This window comes from Lytechinus pictus, chromosome 3 (genome assembly GCF_037042905.1).
Source record: "Lytechinus pictus isolate F3 Inbred chromosome 3, Lp3.0, whole genome shotgun sequence".
Classification (NCBI taxonomy): domain Eukaryota; kingdom Metazoa; phylum Echinodermata; class Echinoidea; order Temnopleuroida; family Toxopneustidae; genus Lytechinus; species Lytechinus pictus.
The window spans coordinates 40,682,802-40,702,056 of NC_087247.1; the positions used below are offsets into that span (position 1 = coordinate 40,682,802).

The window sequence follows — 19,255 nt, forward strand, 5'->3', positions numbered from 1 at the left end:
TATAGCCTGATGAACACCATCTGGAAATGTACCCGATGATAATGAGCTGTTTACAATAGAGGTCAGAGCAGGAATATTGCTATTGACAATTTTTTTTCAAAAGCCAAGTAGGTTGAGAATCTGTTAAAGAAGTGGCATTAGACATATTGCTCACAATGCGTTTGATATTATCCTCACTGACAACCTCAAAACAATTCAACATACTTTCATGAACAGAACTGACTTCTTGACTATCTACACTTCTTGGTTCAGGTGTATTTGTGACATTATTGCGAATATCACTTATCTTCTTGACAAAGTACAAAGAAAAACGATTTGCTAGATCAAGAGGATTATCATACACAGGGAGAAATTTAACATTCTTGTGGAGCAGATTATTAACAACATTAAAAACTGTTTTGACATTGGCTTTACAGAGTAACTCCGTATAGTATTTTTGTTTAGCCTTATCTATGAGGTCGTTAACATGCTTGTTAGCTAGCTTAAAAGATGTGTGATCAGTGTCTGAAGAACTTTTGATCCATTTCCGTTCAATCCGTCTTCTTTCTCGACGCGCAGTAAGGATTTCCTCGTTGAACCAAGGATTGCGAACCCTTGTGGAGCGGAGACCTGATTTCTGAGGAGCAAACTCATTAACGCAGGCTGCTACAGATGTGTTATACGCAGTAAGAACTGAATCAACATCACCAGCCGAGGACAAGTCATTAAGTTTGTCAATCAGTGCCTCACTAAATCCCTCGATGTCCATTTCCTTGAAGTTCCTAAATGTCCGCCTAACTTTCTTCACCACCGGCCGAGGATACCTGAGTACAAATCGGATGCAGTGATGATCAGACATGAGACTATGATGAATGACAATGTCTTCAATGATGCAGCCATGACGGGTAGGACAGATGTCTGCAGAGGATTGTCCTTGATGATTACTCTCATCTCTGGTCATTACAAGGTCCAAAGTGTGACCCATGTTATGGGTAGCTCCGGTGACATGTTGAACCAAGCTAGCAGATTCTATGATGGATAGGAACTGAGCTACATCAGACTTTGAAGGTTTATCGACGTGAATGTTAAAGTCCCCAAGAAGAAGAACTCGCCCAGCCAATCGTGATATCTCAGCAGTAAGATCATCAAATTCTTGAAGAAAGTCTGCTGTACGGAGCTGATTCTGCACAGAAGGTGGTGGTCGGTAGACTACCAAGAAATGCAATTGACCTCCATTGCTAACAACATGTGCTAGCTCAAATGTAGAATAGGTCAGAGAGTCATCCATTTTCAGCTGCAGTTGAAGTGGAGACTTAAAAATAACCGCGATGCCGCCATGAGGATCTGTTGGTCTTGGAGCATTCACAACCGCATATCCAGCTGGTAGGCATTCTGCGATGACGACTTGATCTTCTGCTCGAAGCCATGTTTCTGTTATAATCATTACATCAATATTGTGTCCATGGTCTAACATCAATAAATTTGGCGCCTCTGAGTTAAACAACAATTCGACGCTCCTATGTCGAACACCAATTCGACACCTCTCAGGTAGAGCATCATTTCGGCGCCCCCCCCCCCCGAGATTGAACATCGATTCACCCCCCTATCTCGAACATCGATTCGGCGCCCCCTTCCCTCCATCTTTTTTTCCTTCTCTCTTTCTTTCTCTCCTTTTTACCTTTTCTTAGTCTTTCCCTCCTTTTTGTCCCCCCTCTCTTTTTTCTGTTTCCTTCCTTTTTTCGGCGCCCGCCTTCTTGCCTACCCTGGGCGCCCCTGGGTTAAACGTCAATTCGATATCCCCCATGTCGAACATCGATAATAAACCTAGGGGGCGCGGCATTGATGTTGAACCTAGGGGCGCCGAATTGATGTTCGACAGGGGGGTGAATTGATGTCCAAGCTAGGGGGGCGAATGGATGTTCGACCAAGGGACACCGAATTAATTGATGTTAGACATAGGGACGTCAAGGCACCGAATTGATGTTAAACCTAGTGGGGGGGGGGGGGGAGGCGCCGAATTGATATATACCTAGGTGCGTCGATTTAATGTTTGACATCGGGGGGGGGGTGCGCCGAATTAATATTATACCTCAGTGGGAGGGCGCACGTGCACCCCGTGCCTCACAGCCTACGCCCTTGGAGATGGTATGGGGCTATAGCAGTATAATGATGTAGTAAAATAGCCGGAAAGGTGAAAAGGTATTCGGTGCCCCCCCCCCGGTCAAGCTTGGACTGACGCCCATGAAACATGTAGGTCATACGGGCCTAGTGTCACAGGAGAGGAAGCACTTATGGTAGAAATGAAAAATTGCAAATGAAAGTTATTTTTTTTAGTGTCCTGTGAAATTTGAGCACACTATATAAGTTAACTTTATATTTGTCAATTAATTTGGCGCCCCCTAGGTCGAACATTTATTCGACGCCCACCCCCCCCCCCCTATGTCAAACATCAATTCGGCGCCCCCCTAGGTTTAGCATTAATTCGGCTCCCCTATGTTGACCATCAATTCGGTGCCCCCTAGGTTGAATATCGGCCCCCCCTAGGTTGAATATTAATTTCGCGCCTTCTCCCATGTCGAACATCAATCAATTCGTCGCCCCCTAGGTTTATGTTCTTTTCTATGGTAATGTACATTATTTTTGTACATTAAAGTAATGTACTTTATTTTTCGATTATTAAACTGATGTTTTTTATCTTGATGCTACTTTTTGTAATTATATTTTTTATTCAAACTTGTACGGGGTTTTATAACCTTTTATTATGTCAAATGGCATCATTTACTTTGTATGTTTTATTTGTTTAAATGAATAAAAATACAAATACAAATCAATCCGGCGCCTCCTAAGGTGGAACATCAATTTGGTGCCCCTAGGTGAAACATTAATTCGGCGCCCCCCCCCCCCCTTGGTTGAACATCAATTTGATGCTCCTAGGTCAAACATTAATTCGGAGCCCCCATATGTCAAACATCAATTCGCCCCCCCCCCCCCATTTCGAACATCGATTCGGCGCCCCTAGGTCGACCATCGATTTGGTGTCCCCTAGGTTTAACATCAATTTGGAGCCCCTTTGTCGAACATCAATTCGCCCCCACCCCCTGGTCGAACATCAATTCAGCGCCCCCCCCCCTAGGTTTAACATCAATTCGGCGCCTTGGCGTCCCTATGTCTAACATCAAGAGCCGTGGTGTAGTGGTTCTGACCGTTCTGACTCTTGCCTTGTAAACAGAGCGTCGTGTGTTCGAATCCCACCGCGGTCTAGCGTCCCTTGGCAAGGCGTTAATCCACACTTTGCCACTCTCGACCCAGGTGCTAAATGGGTTTCTGGCAGGATGCGAAAGTTATTGTATGTTTGAATTTGCCAGCGCAATTATGAGGCTGTAATGAATGGAAGGAATGCTCCCCTGGGAGTGGAAATTGTGCAATTTTCGTGCGGGATTGCAATGAATCCAATGACCACCGACAAAACTTGTGTATCCAATCACAGTTAAGTGGAAAATCACGTGTTGAATGTATAACAGCGCATCCAGACTTATCAAGCGTGCTAAAGGTAAAGATCCCATTACACCCTTGTTGTCGCACTTGCATTGGTTGCCTGTACAGAAGAGAATTGTTTTCAAGATTCTAGCAATATATCATAAAACATTAGTTAGTAAGTCCCCATTGTACCTGTATGATCTGATTACTGAATATGTCCCACAAAGAAATCTCTGCATGCTCTTCTAGCCAGAATTTATTAACTGTACCAACGTCTAAAACTTGTTCGTTTGGTGGTCGTGCCTTTCAGTCAGCAGCACCTGTACCAGTGTGTACTGTGGAATAAACTACCCAATACTCTGAGGGCCATCACATGTACTTCCACCTTTCTAAAAAATTTAAAAACGTACTTGTTCTCATGAAAGGTATGTTACAATGTTTTGTTAATTTTTCATTTAGTATTTATGTATTTTTTTCTAAGTATACCTGTATTCGACTTAATTACCTCTTTTGTAAAGCGCATAGAGATTCTGTCGACTTGATAATCACTGGAAGGATATAGCTTTTGTTTACGACTTTGAGTAATGGATTTTATATCTTGCCATACGTAACTACTTGCCATTTGCAACTACTTGCCACATGCTACTACTTGCCACATGCAACTAATTGAAACTGATAGTGTGGAGCATACTGTTTATTCCCTTGGATCGATGAACAGGCATAGTCCTACAAGCATCGTTGGATAAAAGTAAAAGTAAGTAAAAGTATTATGCGCTATATAAGCATCTATTATCATTATTATTCAGCACTTCTTTTGTAATCAAGAACAGAATGCGCATCTTAGCTAAAACAAAATAATGACAACTAAAAGTGCGAGCAGCATAATCGGTGCATATGGAGATATTTAGCTCCGTTAAATTATTATTATCTCACTCAACAGGCGATCCGAGCCTCTTCTTTTTCACCCCTCCTTCCATTTTCTTTTCTTTTTCTTACCTTTCCCCATTTATTGCGCTGCCAAGGGGGGGGGGGTATATATAAATATATATATATATTAACATATGTGCCATAAAATCAGTCTAAATCTACTTGAATGAAATTATTTCACATGGGAAAAATAAAGGTCTACAATTCATACAATGACTAAGTGAAAGGAATTCAGATGGAAATACAGTGTTTAGGATTTTGAATGAATGAAACCCGGGAAATGAAAGGCCTACTGAATGTTGTGGCCAAATGATGCCCGCTGGCTAGGTTTTATGTACGGGCTTTTTACGTTGGTGAACTTTTTGTCACAACCAAGGAGTCTGGCACTCCTTGGTCATCACAACAAAACGACACCAATGCTAATGTGGGCGTGGCACATTTACTATCCCCTCACGGACCAATGATTAATCCGTCACGCATCATAGATTTCGTCCTTTTTTCTCAGTCTTGCCCCGTGTAGCCTCTAGAAAGTTGAGAATTCGTCGGGGAATTCGTATTTTTACATGTATAGAATATGAAATAGCAAGGTGTAATTAGTTTGTATTCAATTCCACATGCAACCTCAAACAGACAACAGCAATGCCCGGGCAGCAATGCAAACAGAGATCAGTGGTGCGGTCCGTACTGGAGTTGGACCGGACTTCGAAGCGACAACTCGAACTCCACGTTTATTGTTTGACGAATGAATGAACACGTATCACCAAGACCAAGATTCGATTGTCCAGTGATTTCTCTGCCCTCTGCCAGCCTTTGGAGATGCACAGACTACTTCTCAAAGCCTTGTATTTCTTCATCACATGTACTTTTCATAATATTTAAAGAAAAAAGACACGAAGAAAGTGCTGCTTAGTGTCTATAATTTCTCACAAAACGCAGCTTTTACCACTTTTATGTTATCGTGTTTACCGAATTGCAAGAACTCTGCGATGTCTTACGTAGACAGTTCTGACGAGTCGTTCGACTACCTCTTCAAAATAGTCCTTATCGGTGACGCAGGAGTAGGAAAAACATGTGTAGTCCAACGATTCAAGTCTGGAACATTTTTAGAGAAACAGCATAGCACGATTGGAGTTGATTTTACAATGAAAACCCTAAATATTGATGGCAAGAAAGTGAAGGTAGGTTATATTTCCGTACACAAAACTAAGCACGTCGGACCGTTCAGAAGGTTGCAACTGGTGCAGATTAATGAAGGGGGCCGGGGGCTCCATATGCATCTGCCCATCTGCGGCTTTGCGCACAAAAAATAAGTCTACTTAGGATTTAACATAAATTGAGGTCTACTCCACAAAAAAGTTGATAATGTTCCTTATATTCAATGAGCAAGTGTATCGAAAACATAAAATTTTGAGAGAAATATGATTTTCCTTTAGTTTAAATAACCTTGGCCTTGGGCTTGGCCAATGAATTCAGATTGAACAAAAATGTGGTGCCCCAGGCCATGGTATGATCATGATTGCGACCCAATCACACACTGTCACTATTCGGGGATTTAAGGACGTTCTACAGTTATGTTTGTGCTCATCATGATCTGCGCATATTTATGCGCATTAACGTCACAATGGATGAACAGGTGATTAATTAGACCGAAAGCTTCGGTCTCTGTTATGTTGACCTTTTTTGTTCCGCTGAACTCCATTGGCTCCATGCACTTAGCCAGGAGGCTTCTAGAGAGTAAAAATCATTTTACTAACGTAAGGTTACTCTCATACGAAGCCAGGTCTTCCTTCCTATACTTTTGCGTGTACCACCAAAAAACCTGAAACTTTCGCCCCCGAGATTTCTACTTTCTTTCTAAAAGATCTAGCCCTAAATCATGTACATGGGATACAACTTCATTTCCGACATTTCTACGCTATGGATTTTATTTCTAGACAAGAATTCATCAAAAAAAATGAGGAAAATATCATGAATAGACGGAAGAGACTTGCCCGATGTTTACGCCGCCATCTTGTTTTCTATTGTTCTTCACCCACAATACGGATAAAAAAATCAAAAAAATCAACAACCCTGTTTCTGTTGCTGTTCTGTGCAGTTTGATGAAAAGTTTGAAACACCACTTTCAAAGGGCCGTTTCTGTGAATTCTGTGAAATCGCAGAAAATCACTGTGTCCCTAAATAATAGCAGGTATTATCAACAAAGAGAGAAAGGTTATCGATGTCGCTAAGTGGCAAAAACAAGCGATTATCGACAGGACTATCGATAAAGACGTTATCGATAACATCCCTAATAGATATGAAACCTTTGGTGCATGTTTGGTGTGTTAAATAGCACACTTGCTACAACAAAAGTGCTGATAGTTTGAAAACAAGCACATGAACCCCTATTTTTACACCGCTTTCCTCTACAAGCTTACAAAATTTGGTCAAAATGACATGGATATTGAATAAAGTTCAGCATTTATTGTACTTCTCAGATTTGTTATGTGCATGGCTCCAATCATGGATACTCCTGACTTGGGACAATTCAAATCATCACATATATAAAAAATGAAGAAAAAAAAGAAGATATATTATACGAGAAGCTGAAATTACAGCCCACCTTCTTTTCTTGATTTTTTCTTGAATTTTTATAGCAAAAAATTAGCCTTTTTTTGAGAATTGAAATGTTGCACTAGAGATACATGTAGCATTATTTAGATTTGGTCATAACTGTCAGAAATATATCATTTTTGTTATCAAAATGCTGATAGAATTATAAGGGAGTGTCAGTAATGTATGTCTGATTTGTTTCTTTTGTGTTATTGACTTCTTGAAAATATATATTTCATGTCAAAATATGTGTTTGTGTACATAACTCTTGCTGTCCTACCACCCAGCCCAGATATGTCTTGGTCTCAAATCATTAAAATAATAGATTAATAATTTTTTTTTACCGATTCGGACAGTTCTAGTAAGTGACAAAAGAGTTTCAATGAAATTTTTTTTAATCAGGGTTTGGGGGATGTGTAATTTATTGTTAAAAAATATTGCATAATTTTTAGTGTCCTGACGTTATGAACACAAACACATTATTTTTTTATGAAAATATTTTGTTCTCAAAATGTGTCACCATTCGGCAATGCACTTAGGCACTCAACTAAAAATCAGTAAAAGTTTTCAGCCTACCATGCAAGATGGTTGCACATGGTAGCGTTCGATGTTAATGTAGTGTCCTGCAAACTAGGGTTATGCACACAAACATGAGTTTCATGAAGTGGTTTAATCATTATTTCTTTTATTAAAACTTCTGATTTTTTCAGTTTTGCATCCTGTTAAGGTTGTGTTCAAACCTAGGGCATCAAAGCTTTTGGTGCCTTTTGTTATGAACCTAAACAGAGTGCAGAAATTTTGAAATTAGGGGTAGATATTTTTCAAATGACTTTTGAAATATGAAGTTGGTAATTCAGGACTAATTATACAGAAATTAGCCTTGTCTTTGGTGTGGCATGGTGTGTATTAAGATTTGGAGAGCAATTTGTGTTTGTACTGTTGTTACGTCCTGAGCTATGCACGAAAATCACTCTCTATGTAGCAAATTGGCATCATTAAAGTTCAAATGGTTGGTTTGCTGAAATGAAATGGTTATGTTTGCATTTATAATTGGTGTCCTTCATTATTTAATGCAGAATTAATTCAAAATCATTATATTAGTTAACTGTACACAAATATTTCAGGCCATACTTTGACAATGTTTGTGTTTATAACTCGGTGTCCTCTCAACATTCTGGCATAAGTACCAAGTTAAACAGAAAATCCAAGAAAGTTAGGTTTGTGACTACACTGATACATAGATGATTTAAAGGGATGGTCCAGGCTTGAAATATTTATATCCCCAATAAATAGAGTAAAATTCACAAAGCAAAATGCTGAAAATTTGATCAAAATCGGATAACAAATAACAAAGTTATTGAATTTTAAAGATTTGCATTATTCCGGTGTCTTTATGAATATTCATTAGATGGGTTGATGATGTCATATCCCCACTTGTTCTTTTGTATGAATATGAAATTAGGTTTATTCAAAAATTTTCTACCAAGAACTAAAACAATTGGATTGACAACTGCTTAAGTGCATTATTTATTGCCGCAACTTATTTCATGATATTCATCATAATGGAGACACATCATTTACGCATGTATGAAAAAATGAAGCATTTATGATTTCATGTAATAGCATAAGAAAAAGGAAAGTGGGGATGTGACATCATCAGCCCACTTAATGAATATTCATGACGAAGTGCATATAACCATTTTCTCAAAATATTGATAAAGTTTGAAATTCAATAACTTCATTATTTGTTATCCGATTTTGATGAAATTTTCAGCATTTTGCTCTGTAAATTTTACTCTATTTATTTAGATATATTTTCAGCACGGACCATTTTGATATCTCCTTTGCAAGAATTCCAAAACGAAAGACATCGAGTTATGTACTCAACTTTTAAGCACTTGTGCGACTTGATTTTGTGATTATGTCTTTGTCGATGGTGTTTCAGGTCTGAAAAGTGGGGTGTGTGTTTGTGAATATTGTGGGAATTACCATATGACAGTGACAAAAATTTCCAGCAAACTTCAATTTTGACCATTTCTGCAACATTGGTCATGATGGAGCCATGCACTTATAGAAATTTCAACTTTTTGAGATTATGTTTTTGTCATCTTTCACACAATTTGAAAGAATTGAAGGTGCTGCTAGGTTTAAAAAATGCTTTTTCTTCTTCATTTGTTGATCTTTTTTTAAATTTTATATATGATAGCTCTAGGTGAGTATACAAAACTTCTACAGAGAATTTGGAAACTCATTAAATATGCTAATTTATGCACATTTTTCAAAACTCACAAAAAAATGCTTCTTATTTAAATGTATTTGTTGACCGATTTTGATTTTTTTTTCCATCCGAGAGCTACATGAGGTTCACCAAGGTTCTACACAAAATTTAGAATTATTTATGCTAATTTATACAAAATTTATTCATAAATCTTAAAACTTGCTTCTTCTCTGTCATTTCCTCATCAATTTCAATTCTGTTTTCTCAATTTATGTCACCAATATAATTCACTAGTACAGTGTCAACTGGGCTAATATATTAAAAATTTTGTTAAATTTTGTTGCAAGATGCCGGATGAGCACCACATCATTGATGTGCTAGTTCTATAACATATAAGACAGGTGTAAGATCAGTGTATGTACTTGTGTTCATGGTGGTGTATGCAAATTATTAAATGTAAATGGTATGGAAATAATCAGTTCTTATTTTTAATTTCTTTGCTCAGCTTCAAGTGTGGGATACTGCTGGACAGGAACGATTCCGTACAATAACACAGAGCTACTACCGAAGTGCAAATGGGGTCATCATCGCCTATGACATCACAAAGAAAGAGACATTCTGCAATGTACCTCGGTGGATAGAAGATGTCCAAAAATATGCTGGAGGCAGTGTTATCTGTATATTGTTAGGTAGGTTTACATTTTTCATCCCACTCCTCCCATTTTCCAGGAGAGAGAAAAAACCCACTATTCTCATGAATATAATTTCCTATTGGTTTCAAGAGTGTCCTCCTTTAGAGGAATGTAGTATATTTTATTTTTTCAAACAATATTTTCAACTACAGAAAACACAACTACGGTGGACAGATAAACCTCTTAAGTTTTGGTAATCCCCCATAAAGTGTTGGTCACTATTCTGTTTTAGAGTGGATGATATGAAATAAACAATTTTTGATGCACACATTTTGTGATTTTACATGAAAATTTATTTTGGTTAGTGGCTCAATCAAAATTAAAGTATTTGTCATAATTTATTTATCAATTTTTCATAAAAACAGTTGTAAAGCATGAAATTTCAGAATATAATCTTTGGCTGTAGCTTTCTGCTCCAATCAACAAATTTGCAATATTAGTTTTCCAAGGCCCCTTTTTCAGGAGAGAATGCGAGATATCCAAAAGTTCAAAATTCGAATTTTCACAAAGAATCTTTACATAGATTTTGAATAGCCCTTACACTTTTGTAAGTTTGTTATGTCTGATGATAATATTCACATAAGTAACTTTATCAAAGCCTTAGGCCTAATGAGTTTGATATTAACTATTTAAGGTTGAAATACAAGACCTGGTATGGCAGCTTCCTGGTTTGATCAGCATCAATGTAAAATGCAGGTTACATGTGAGTCCTGATTACCTTCTGATGAGTCCACTGAAGATGGGCGATGGTGGGTTGAGCTGCATTGACTGTCAGGACATGCAGGACATTCAAGTTCTTAGTTTTATTTATTTGTTGTCTGAAATGCTGGGAACGGTGTAATACACCAAAAGTGCCATGTCCTTGTCCCTAATTTACCCTGTGTACCATAGACTCGAAAACACAGGATAGGATATGTACACTGTAGATGTTGAAGGATGTTCCATTTCTATTAAGGGAAAGATTGGTCACAAGGTGATGAACCCAGCCTTTAAGTCTTGGTTGGTTAGAGTGTAGTGTCCAGCAAGATTTCTTCTGCTGGGGGAATGTTGAGTCTTGACTCTTGTGATCAGTTAACAGTTAACAAATACCTTGTTATGTCTTACTAACCATAGTGTGTGGATGGCTTGAAGCGCTTCTCTTGTGATGAGGTCCAGTGCTGCTTTTGCATGTCTCAGATTGTCAAGCCAAGTTATCAAAAACATTTCCTCAGGCTGGTGAATCCTCTGGATATTACATCCCATGGAAAAGATTTTATCCTGCATCTTCTCCTTGCCTCATGAGGTCCTCATATTCATTTCTATTTAGATGATGCAGTTTAGATGAGTAGAAAGGCTTTCAATACAAACCTTCATTTTCCCTCTTGTTATACAGGATGGACGGGTTAGTGCTCCTGGATAGGCCTGTCCATTTGCTATTGATTCCATATTTCTGTATTATGGTATTGGGAATCAGTTTATATCCCTGTGCATAAGATAAAATCTAAAGATGATAGGTATTCTGAATATTGTGTTAAATATTAACTGTGAAGGCAACTATTTACAGGTAGGCTATTCAATGTTGAATACACTTTTTGTTGGTCAAAATAATTATTCCCTGCTTGACCCATGAACATCTTATTTTATGAGAGGTTTGTTCTGAAGATAAGACTATTTTAGGGACACAGAGATGGATTCACAGACTTTTATTTATTTATTTTGTTTTGTTTACACAGGGTAACCCTGTCAGTGGACTAAGCACTATTTTTCTTGGGGGCCCTGCATACAAGTAACAAATACATACATACAATGAAAAAGTATTAAACAAGGAAGAAAATATGTTCAAAGAGACAAGCAACCTGCAGGAAATACACACAGACATACTGAAATACATGTGTGTATGTAGAACAAAAGTCAATATGTATATTGTGCATATATGCAAATCCATATAAGTAATTATATTCACTAGATGATCATATGTTTATTGATTAATTTTGTGTTTACTTGATTGCTCGTCCCTGGAACCAGTCAGATAGGGGTAGTTATTTTTAATTTAGTAGTTTCTCGCTCTCCAATAAGATGTAGCAAAGGATTGCCTCAAAACTGCACTATGGGTACCACTATCCAGCTGATTCCAAAGAATGGCAGCACTGTAAGAAAAGGCCTTTTTTCCAGCGGTACCACTACACCATTCTGCACCGAGTTTCTAGTTCTGTACGAGTGGACATTACTAGATCTTACTAGATCATTACTAGATCTTACATTTTCAACATTCAATGGTCTCATTCGAGGTGATTAATATTTTCAAAGATGACATGCCATAAGGGACACTTCTATTGATTGACAGCCTAGGAATATGTTTTTAACGATAGAAGATTGGGCGTGTCAGAGATAAGATATGGGCCTTCTTAAAAGATATAAGACAATATCTGATTGCAAATTTGAGGTAATATTAGGGAGCTATTATCATACTGAGATAAGATAAAAGATACTATAGGAGATTACCACCCCAGAATTATTTGTTTTTACAGATTTTTGTATGGTTTCAATCATTGAATATCATGGGTTTTTGTAACATTTTTATAAGCAATATTTGCTATTTCCTGTTTTTAACTTCTTCTCTTTTTTGCCTTCTATAATTTCTTTCATCTTTCATACACATGCAGGCAATAAGAAAGACTTGGAGCATATAAGAGAAGTAGACTATGAGGATGCCAAGGCTTTGGCCACCCATCATGGTATGCTGGGATGTATAGAAGTCTCTGCTAAGGACTCCACCAACATTGATGAAACCTTTGGGAAACTGGGCCAGGAACTCAAACGTCGTCATGGCGGAGAATCCTCCCTAGCAACAGGGGAAACCAGTAAGCTTTCTCTCAACACAAGACGAGTGGATGGATGGAATTGTTGTGGATAGCAGCGTTCTACCTCTCTCCTTTTTTAGATTAGAAAGAACACACTCCGTTGCCTAGTCCAAGGCACTTCTTTCTAAATTTTTGTACATTGATTAAAAAGAAATATATATATATTTAATGATTATTTTATTGAATTTTTTGTCCATGTTACTTTGACCTGTGTATGGTTCATGCTATCCCTATGCCCTAGATGAGGTTAGTAGAAATGTGTGAATTGTTCAACAGTTTTCACAAATTGATGCAGTCTTTGTTGAATGTCAACTGTTTTTCCTATGAAATTGTTTTGCACTTCTTAACAAGAAGTGTAACATTTAGAATTATGTTGTAATAGTGCTTCCAAATCATGATCAGACTCTCTTCAAACAGTAATATCAGGTCAACATAAAGTGAGCGTGTGTGAGAGAGAGCATGAAAGAGAATCAGTGATTGCTTGCATCTACTCAAAATAGTTGAGGTGATTCATTGTTATCCAAAATCAATTTCTTGAAAACTGTAGACCAATCAAATTCTCAGAAAATTGACAAATTGATTTTAACTGTGAGTAAGTCACTACCTTTGACCATTCTTCCAAAGAGTTGTGATGGATTTAAATCAAAATCCAACTGAGATTAGTCTCAAAATTGAATTTGATTTGCATCTATCCCAACCCTTTGTAAGCTCGGGCCATGGTATAAATTATTCAAATTTTTGGCAAAGAATTGAAATGCATCAAAATTACCCCAACTACTGATACCAGTTTCAAGAGTTGAAAACTACATCTTGCAATAAGTATCTTGAGGTCAAAATTACTCAAGTTTCAATTTAGTATTCGTACTCTCACAGGGTAGGCAATTGTTGATTTTATTCTTGAGATTGGAATTATAGGGAAACTAATATTGAAAATTTGAGATTCATTCGCACCTCATACTTCCTAGCCAATGATTTGTGTCCTGGTCATCATTTAATGTAAATGATTATAGCTACACATATTGCATGTCAAGCAAGAGCTTGACTTTACAAAATGTATTATTTCACTTTTGCTGAAATTGCTTGACAGGGTAACCACAATGAATTCATTAAGTGTCACTGGTAGTTGAAACTTGGTTGCTATTGAGGTGCCAAAAATAGACTGAAATGTAATGTTGTTTTGGTTATTGCTTCATATACATGACTGACTGATTTTAATGAGCAAAAGTTTCTTCAGCATCTAGTACCATTTAAAATTTGATCACTATTATAGATCAATATCTTAGGAACATTATTTACTTTTATGTCAGACAATAGAATAGGACAGATTTGTATGATGCTCTCTTTCATACTCTTTTGTCACTAAAAGAGAGATATAAATCATTTTGAAATATGAATTTGGATAATAATTCAGTGAAATAAACTCCGGATGGTGTTTCATAAAACTGTTTTCTGCACAACTTTACATGACTCTTAACCTTTTTTCTTGTGCTAAATAAAATATTCATGTTTTTCTGTTTTGACATTTTGAGGGTGCATTTCGTATAGTCCAGTCCAGATCATTGAGTATTTGTTACAACACATTTTCCTCCTAATAAAGCAATTTACGATTACTCTACTAGATACAGTTTACATGTTGGAGACTGATAACATTTCAAAAGAGACAGAGTAAGCAATAAAAATAGGGATAATTCTAATCAAATTTTGAAAAATTTATGTAAATTATTGAATGTGATGCCACATCTAAGAACAGATCAACAGTCGTGTGTATAGTCATGCATAACTTTCTAAACAGCTATAAGAAACATATTCCAGAAACACTGCTTTTGTTGAAACTCAAGATTTTTTTTTAAATGAATGTTACAATTGTATATTTGTGTAATTTCCTCTAGTTGCTAAATTGTGATTGATATTGATAGTTTGCATAATTATTCCTTTTTATTTTGCCTTCATTGCATTCACTGATCTGTGCTAATTGAAAACAAACTTATTCTCTTCATGTAAATCGTAGTTAAAAGACATGTTTTAAAAATGTTTGGCAGTGTCAACATGTAAGAAATGGCTTGTTAATCATATTAATGGTATAATATACTGAATATAGTCATATGAGCCAGAATCTATTTATAGTTGATTAATCATGTTCTATTGTTTGCGTGTGCTAACATTTGTATCATTTTATCATTCCCATTTGTAAAAGGAAGTTTATGTATACAATTTTAATGATTGATTAATTTTGTAGTACTTAATTGTTAGTGATTCATGAAAATGTTTTACATTGACCATCTTCACATATCTAATTATCTTTAGGATATTGCTTGCCAAGAGTTTGGTTCATGACAGGGTTTTATTTTTACATGTAAGCCTACCCAACATTTTTAATAAAATATATAATGATTTCAAAATTTCAAACATTACTGATGGATTAAATACTTTTTCTTTCTCCTCAAAGCTCCATTTATTTTCTTAGGAGTTATTTGTGGTCTATAACTATAAATGGCAAGTAATTTAAATTTAGATTAGTTGTTGTTGTTGAGTGTCCCAGCTGACTAAAACTTTGTAATATTATTGCTCAGATTGTTAGGGCAACTCCTGTCAAGGATCTATGAGATTACTCACTTCTACAAAGTATGATACACTTGATCAGGATCCCTTATAATGGAACCTTGTTATCCAGGTACAAACCTTTGAGAATTACAGAATTCTGGAGTTGACAGGGAACTTGCAGTACAAACCTGTTAAAAAACCCCAGCCATTTAGTATGATTTTATAATTATTCACTGGTTTTGAACAAGGTTGCACCATATACAGGTTGATGATAGAGATACCAGATAGATCTCCATGATTTGATAGTGATGGGATTTGGTAGTGTACAGTTGAATTTCCATTTGCTTAGAGATGAAACCATTAGAAATGAACTTAAGTTGAAGATGGACTTCCCTAAAACCAAATATAGAAATAAAACTGGTAGATTCATAGCAATAGTTGAGTAGCTTCTTTATTCTACCTTGATTGAACATTTCAGCATGTTGCCTTCTCTCGATATTGTGACATTTTCTTGGTAAATTTTCCTTGCTCAGGTATTCAATATTGTGATTGTACAGATGTTGATTGGTTCATCTTGTGATTTATCATTTGTGAGTAAATAATTTCAAGTTCTGTACTGTTTTATGCTTTATTGTAAAACCCTTTTATGGCAGCAGTCTTGAGGTTTGTGGTTTACAGGTAATAATTTTCCTGGTATCGCATCGCAATTTACTCCACATTTTTGAAACTACCTTCTGTCATGCAAGGGTTGTAATATACAATTCAACCTTTGTATTAAAAATCTACTAAGCTGTGCCATTAAATGATAGAATTTTTTTTCAAGAAAGTTAGCAGAGTGCAGAATGCATAATCCAGTGGCAATGTATGAGTTTATTGTAATTTTGAAACATAATAATTTGTCTTCACTTCTGTTCATGACAAGTTATCCATTATATACTGTAACTTTAATTAATTTGTGTGAGGATCAAGACATCTCTTTTTTTTAAATCTTCACATGTATTTTGCTTTTACTTCTTATACGTCTCAGAAAATGTGGATTTCATATCACGTATTGATTTTTTTTTTATATTGAACTTTTAATGAATAGATGAGTAGACAAGTCTAGAATGTGGAAGTATGTGACAATTCTTACAGTCTACCAGCTATTTATATGATGCAATTATGTTTAACAGTGATATTCCAACATGCTTTACTGAGATCTTTTTGATTTGGCGAACAATGGTACAAAATTACATAAGTTTGAAGTGAAGTGATAAACCCAGTTTAAACCTGATGTAAATATTTTCCTAATATTGAACACAATATGATAGTTTGAATTGGTGATTTATTTAATAGCAAATTTATTGCTATCATACATGTATCATTTCCTCCAAGTAATGAAGCTCATGAATAAATCATGAGCTTTCTTACTCATTTTAAACTCGCCTTTGCTATAACAAAAAAAAGTCATCTGAATGTCTATTCCGCATTGTTGTAAATGTGATGTGTGACATTTGCTCGTATACAGTTATTTCAAAGGTTATGAAAAATAATATTGTGTGAAAATCTGATGTAGATAATAAGGCTGAATACTTGAATCTGTATAATGTGTACAGTCTTGCCAGTAAATAGTTGATATTCTATGATTCAGGTGGGCATTACAGGTTTTTGCAGTTTTTTTCTCAAATGATATCTTAAGTCAAAAGCAGTGATATGATATTTATTAAAAGTAACATGTTTCAAAGTGGAACAAACTGTGGAAAATGGAGACAAAGCATTGAAAAAAAATCCTCTGATGTTGGTCTTTACTTTGGATATAATTACTTTCCATAGGTCAACTTATCCTTTTTTCCTATGGATTCATCTCTTGTAAAATGAATTGGGTTTTGAAGTTCAGACGCATATTGTGTTGTCAGTACTATGTACATGTAGTATGGCAGAATGTTGATGTAGATTCATTTATACATGTAAAGACATAAACTTGAATTAAACCAAGGCTACTGAAACGTTTGTGTTATAGATAAAAAAAACAAAAACAGGCTACTGAAATGCTTGTTATAGATTTAAAAAAAAACAGATACAAAAAGCACAACTACATTGCATGTTAGATTTTGTCTTCCAGTTTTATAGGCTTTTACATATGAATGAAAACACACACACACAAAATGTTTGTCATCATACCCTGTTATAAGAGAATGTGTAAGAATCTGTAATGTATTCTATGCCACAATTATTCTAGATTGTGTTTCTGTCATTGTTTATACATGTATTTTGGTATTTCAACATTTATTCTTATTTTGCATTCTAAACAAAATGTATCTGGTATATGTGTAGTAACGCTTTTAAAGTATTTACTTCATTGTAAACACCACAAGGCCCGTATTCTGATAGCAGGTTTAGCTTAAACCCAGGTTTAAAGTTGTGGTTTAAGTATGGATAGCCAATTGTTACATAAATCACTAACAGTAGAGATATCATACTTCAGCTCATTTAGCTCTCAAATCATTCAGAATTGTCTAGGAAGTATAAATAGATAATTGTCTTCACCATCGATGAATCAGGAAAGAGCAAAGTAAACATAAGAAACATACAACTTAATAAAAAATTTGATACTTTTGGCTTCCCATACTTAAACCACAACTTTAAACCTGAGTTTAAGTTAAACTTGCTATCAGAATACAGGCCCAAGTGTGAATACTTAAATTCATTCATACTTCTATAATTTTTTTCCCCGAGGGGGGGGGGGGGTGTTTTCACCTAGCTATTACAGGGCTATCAACTAGTGTTGTCAGCTGGTCTGAGATTAGAATTAAATCCTGGCTGTCTTAGCTCCAGAACAAAATTTATGGTATCAGTTTTGTGAGAACTTACTTTAGCAGAAAAAGTATAAACTTCATTTAGCTCTAATTATTTTATAGAAATCGAAATTCAGCCTTGTAATGAATGGGACAAAATTTCTTATATTTTTCTTCTTGTAATGATCAACTCAAATCATTTAGTACACAAGTCTTACTGTGCGAATTATTTTATTAACTATGGTAAATTGACATCAGTGGCAGAGATGCCAACCTAAAGGGATGGTTGTCTAGGAATATTTACCATATTTGTCAGGAACAAATGGGAGTTTCTCAGGAACATCCCGCGAAGTAGCATCGTTTATACGCTCAACCACCCAATCGCCATTGACATTGTGCATGCATGAACCGCGGCTTGCACTCCGCACTTCACTGTGTATTCAGCAGCAGCGCGCGGAGGCGCTTGCAATAGAAATCTCAGTAGAGAAACTCCCGTTGGTTTGATGTTGGCCACACACGCTGCATGCACGATACATGTATACACAATACACGCATATACATGCACAATACACAATACACGCATATATACACATGCACAGCAAAGCAATACACAATACACATGTATTGTAGTTGTTTTTTCCGTAACCTTTTTATTGTTGCCGTAACACCGTAATTGGAGGAACAAAATCGGAACAAATACGGCGAATCCGTAACGGTTGGCATCTCTGCAGTGGTATTACCATGAAAACAGTTGTTTGGATTAGCTGCATGTTACCATGATAGATTTAATAATATTAAAGCAGTCATCATTTATACTAAGTTTTTGTGCAATAGGGCCCTTGAATTCAATTAAACACAAATTGACAAACTTTTAAGCCAAGTTTTCACTTCAATACTTACTATAGGTGACTAAATTGGTGGTATGATCCTATTAAAGCCGTCTTGGTGCCGAACTTCATTCAACATGCACTGAAACACCATTTCATAAAAATTTGTTATCAGTACTAGTCTACATACTAAAATTCTGTGACAAATTATGTCCTAGCCAATCAAGTGACATCATACATAGCCTCACAGGGTGTCGGTGCAGTAACGCCCTTAGCACCACACTTAAGCGCATTGCATGAGCACAGAAACGCCCTTAGAAAAGCGCGTAAGGGCGTTTCTGCACCAGTGGGGTGCGCGAAAGTGTGGTGCGAAGGACATTCCTGCACC

The 19,255-nt window shown here is 36.3% G+C and overlaps 2 protein-coding genes across 2 annotated transcripts in view; one reads left to right on the forward strand and one right to left on the reverse strand.

Annotated features, from left to right (window-relative positions):
- Window positions 1–1,423, reverse strand: part of LOC129274037 (uncharacterized) — a 33,013-nt gene extending 31,590 nt beyond the window's left edge. The window contains exon 1 of the mRNA XM_064095973.1: window positions 205–1,423. Within this exon, the coding sequence (XP_063952043.1) occupies window positions 205–1,423 (1,219 nt within the window). The remainder of the gene's footprint in view (window positions 1–204) is intronic.
- Window positions 1,424–4,886: 3,463 nt separating this feature from the next.
- LOC129257242 (ras-related protein Rab-43-like) lies at window positions 4,887–18,337 on the forward strand. The gene is made up of 3 exons (XM_054895524.2): window positions 4,887–5,561; window positions 9,699–9,882; window positions 12,528–18,337. The coding sequence occupies exons 1-3, from the start codon at window positions 5,334–5,336 to the stop codon at window positions 12,776–12,778; spliced, it is 663 nt and encodes a 220-aa protein (XP_054751499.2). The 5' UTR covers window positions 4,887–5,333; the 3' UTR covers window positions 12,779–18,337.
- The last annotated feature ends 918 nt before the right edge of the window (window positions 18,338–19,255 follow it).

Coding starts and splice junctions, on each gene's coding strand:
- LOC129257242 (XM_054895524.2), top strand. CDS start 5,334: ATGTTATCGTGTTTACCGAATTGCAAGAACTCTGCGATGTCTTACGTA. Junction 5,562..9,698: donor TTGATGGCAAGAAAGTGAAG/GTAGGTTATATT, acceptor TTCTTTGCTCAG/CTTCAAGTGTGGGATACTGC. Junction 9,883..12,527: donor TGTTATCTGTATATTGTTAG/GTAGGTTTACAT, acceptor ATACACATGCAG/GCAATAAGAAAGACTTGGAG.